At 73.9% G+C, this 2,401-nt stretch overlaps 1 protein-coding gene across 1 annotated transcript in view; it reads right to left on the bottom strand.

Moving 5' to 3' along the window:
• BRSK2 (BR serine/threonine kinase 2) overlaps positions 1-2,401 on the bottom strand; it is a 45,629-nt gene that overhangs the window by 31,482 nt on the left and 11,746 nt on the right. The window contains exons 3-4 of the mRNA XM_012734335.1: positions 591-825; positions 26-151 (exon numbers count right to left, since the gene is read on the bottom strand). Of these exons, the coding sequence (XP_012589789.1) occupies positions 26-151; positions 591-825 (361 nt within the window). The remainder of the gene's footprint in view (positions 1-25; positions 152-590; positions 826-2,401) is intronic.

Genomic DNA, 2,401 nt, shown 5'->3' on the forward strand with positions numbered 1-2,401 from the left:
TCGGGCAGCTGGGGGCGCTGGCCGCCTGCGGCCCCTCACCTTCATCAGCACAGACTCGCTGAGCTTCTCGCGGTTGACGATCTTGATGGCCACCTTCTGGCAGGTGACACAGTGGATGCCCAGCTTCACGAGGCCTGCGGGGGCGCCCGGTCAGAGGCCGGCGCCACACTGCCCCACCGGCCCGGGGCCTGACCAGTCCCTCCCAGGCACCCCAGGGTGGGGAGCCCCCCGTCCCGCCCCAGCAAGCCTGCCCCTCCCGCCCCGGGATGCCCAGCCGCCACCCCCTCCCACGGAGCCCTGGCCAGAGATGCCCAGCCCCGAGTCCTGCTCCCCGGGTACCGCCAGCCTGCCACAGCCCTGACCCGCCCTGGCCCCAGACTGGAACACGCCCCGGGGCCCTGGGGTGCCTCTCCCACCTCCGCTGGAGCCCAGGTGCCGACTCCCCGCCCACCCCGTTTCCCCAGGGCAGCTCCGGGGGGTGCAGGGGTGGGCGCGGGGGTCATAAGCCCAGGGCTGCCTGCGTGGGTGACGGCTCGCCCGCTGGCGCCCCAGGGCCCTCTCAGGGGCAAGGACATGGCCCTGCCTCTCACCTGCCAGGATGCACTTCCTGCTTAGAAAGCCGGGGCCCCAGCACCCCGCCTTGCCGGGCCGCAGCGGGAGCGATGGTGTGTACCTGCGCCCCTCGCCGCGCCAGCCCCTCCCCCAGCACCCCCCGGGGTGTGGGGCCACCGGGCGAGGGCCCATGGGACTGGGCCTTGGAGCCCCCGAAGGTGTCCGGCAGGCTGGCCCCCTGCGCCTGCAGGGACCCGTCGCCCCGTTTCACACCTGGGGCGCTAGTGGCTACGTCATCAGCCAGTGCCCAGGTTCCCTGGGGCTGCCTGAGCCCCCCACCAGGGAGAGGCTGGCGCTGGGTCTGGGCCTGTGGCCTGGGGCAGGCACCTCCCACAGAGCTCAGTAAGGGAGCAGGTGACTTGCGGGGGGCGAGCCCTGAGCCCTGAGCACGGCAGCCCCTCCCCACCTCTGCCTTGCTCCCACGCTGCCCCTCTGCCCTGGACTCCTGTGCCCTCAGGGCCGGCGTGAGGCCCCTCCTGGGCAGGCCCCGCCCGGCCGGGCTCTATCAGCCAGGGCCTCGGTCCCCGATCCGGGGCAGCCCCCGCCTCGGAGGCAGGGCCGCGGCTTCCCCTACGCCCGCACTCACCCTGACTACCCGGCCCTCCACCCTTAATTTTCCAGTTGTGACTTTCCCTCTAATTGCTGTTTACGACTGCCGGGCGCTGAGGAAGCGGGCGTCTGACGGTGTCGCGGGCGGTGGGCACGGACCCGCAGCGGCGCAGCGAGGGGCCCCACAGCTCCCTCGGCCCAGGCTCCCTGGTAGGGGCAGGGGGCCCAGTCCAGCCCCGCGCTCCAGCCCAGGGGGCGAGGACAGGCCTGTGTGCCTGGGTCCAGGGGCCAGAGGGGCCAGGGCAGCCGGCACTCAGACCTACCTGGGTCCTGGAGCGGAAGGCGGCTGAGGGGCCGGCAGGGCCCGGCTAGGTCCAAGCAGATGACCAGGGAAGCTGGTCCAGTGGCCTCTGCCTGGCTGCCCGCTCCTTCTCACTGTGGGGCCACGGTGCGCTCGCCCATGTGCCCACAAACACGCCCAGCAGCAGCTGCGTGGGAGGGAGCTCGGGCACCGGCCCCACGCCAGCCTGCCCCGTCCCTCGGGTGGTGGGGGAGTCCCCGTTCTCAGGGGCTGCCGGGGCCCTCTGGCCCTGCCGCTCTCCCCTCCCCAAGAACAGGGTCTGTTCAGAGGAGACTGCGGCCCGCAAGGCCAGGGGCAGGGGCGGCTGAGTCCGAGGCAGGGGAGCCTGGACTTTCCGCGGCAGCGGCGGGCAGGCCGCTGTCCGCGGTGCTGAAGACACAGGTGCGCGCAGCGCGCGTGGCGGCTCCCGGGGCTGCAGGCGCAGCCTGGGCGACCGTTTTCCTCCACCCCTCGCTGTGGGGGTGGACGGCGCTCTGGGGCCAGACACAGCAGATGCGTCTGTCTCCGGGGGTGGACGAGAGAGCGGCCTCTCCCGCCTGGACTCTCCTGGGAGGAGGGTGGGGACGAGATCCTGCGCGGCGCCCCCCAGCTGCCCGCGCGAGCGGTGACGGGCCCTGCAGGCGCAGCGAGCGGACGCTGGGACTGGGGGGCGGGCGGGGGGTCCGCGCCCAGCCCTGCGCTGGCACTCCCGAGGGCGGCCAGCAGCCTCACGGAGGGCAGTGTCCACCTGCGCGGGGGGTTCTGCTGTCCCGGGCCCTCCCCGTCCCCACACCCGCCACAGCCAGCCCGTGACCCGCGTGGGAGGCCCGGGACACGGCGACGTCCCCCGGGGGAGGCGATGTTCCAGAGGGGCTCTGGAGGAAGAGCAGCCGGGGTGGG

Source organism: Condylura cristata, unplaced genomic scaffold (assembly GCF_000260355.1).
Source record: "Condylura cristata isolate star-nosed mole 26May11 unplaced genomic scaffold, ConCri1.0 scaffold00054, whole genome shotgun sequence".
NCBI lineage: Eukaryota > Metazoa > Chordata > Mammalia > Eulipotyphla > Talpidae > Condylura > Condylura cristata.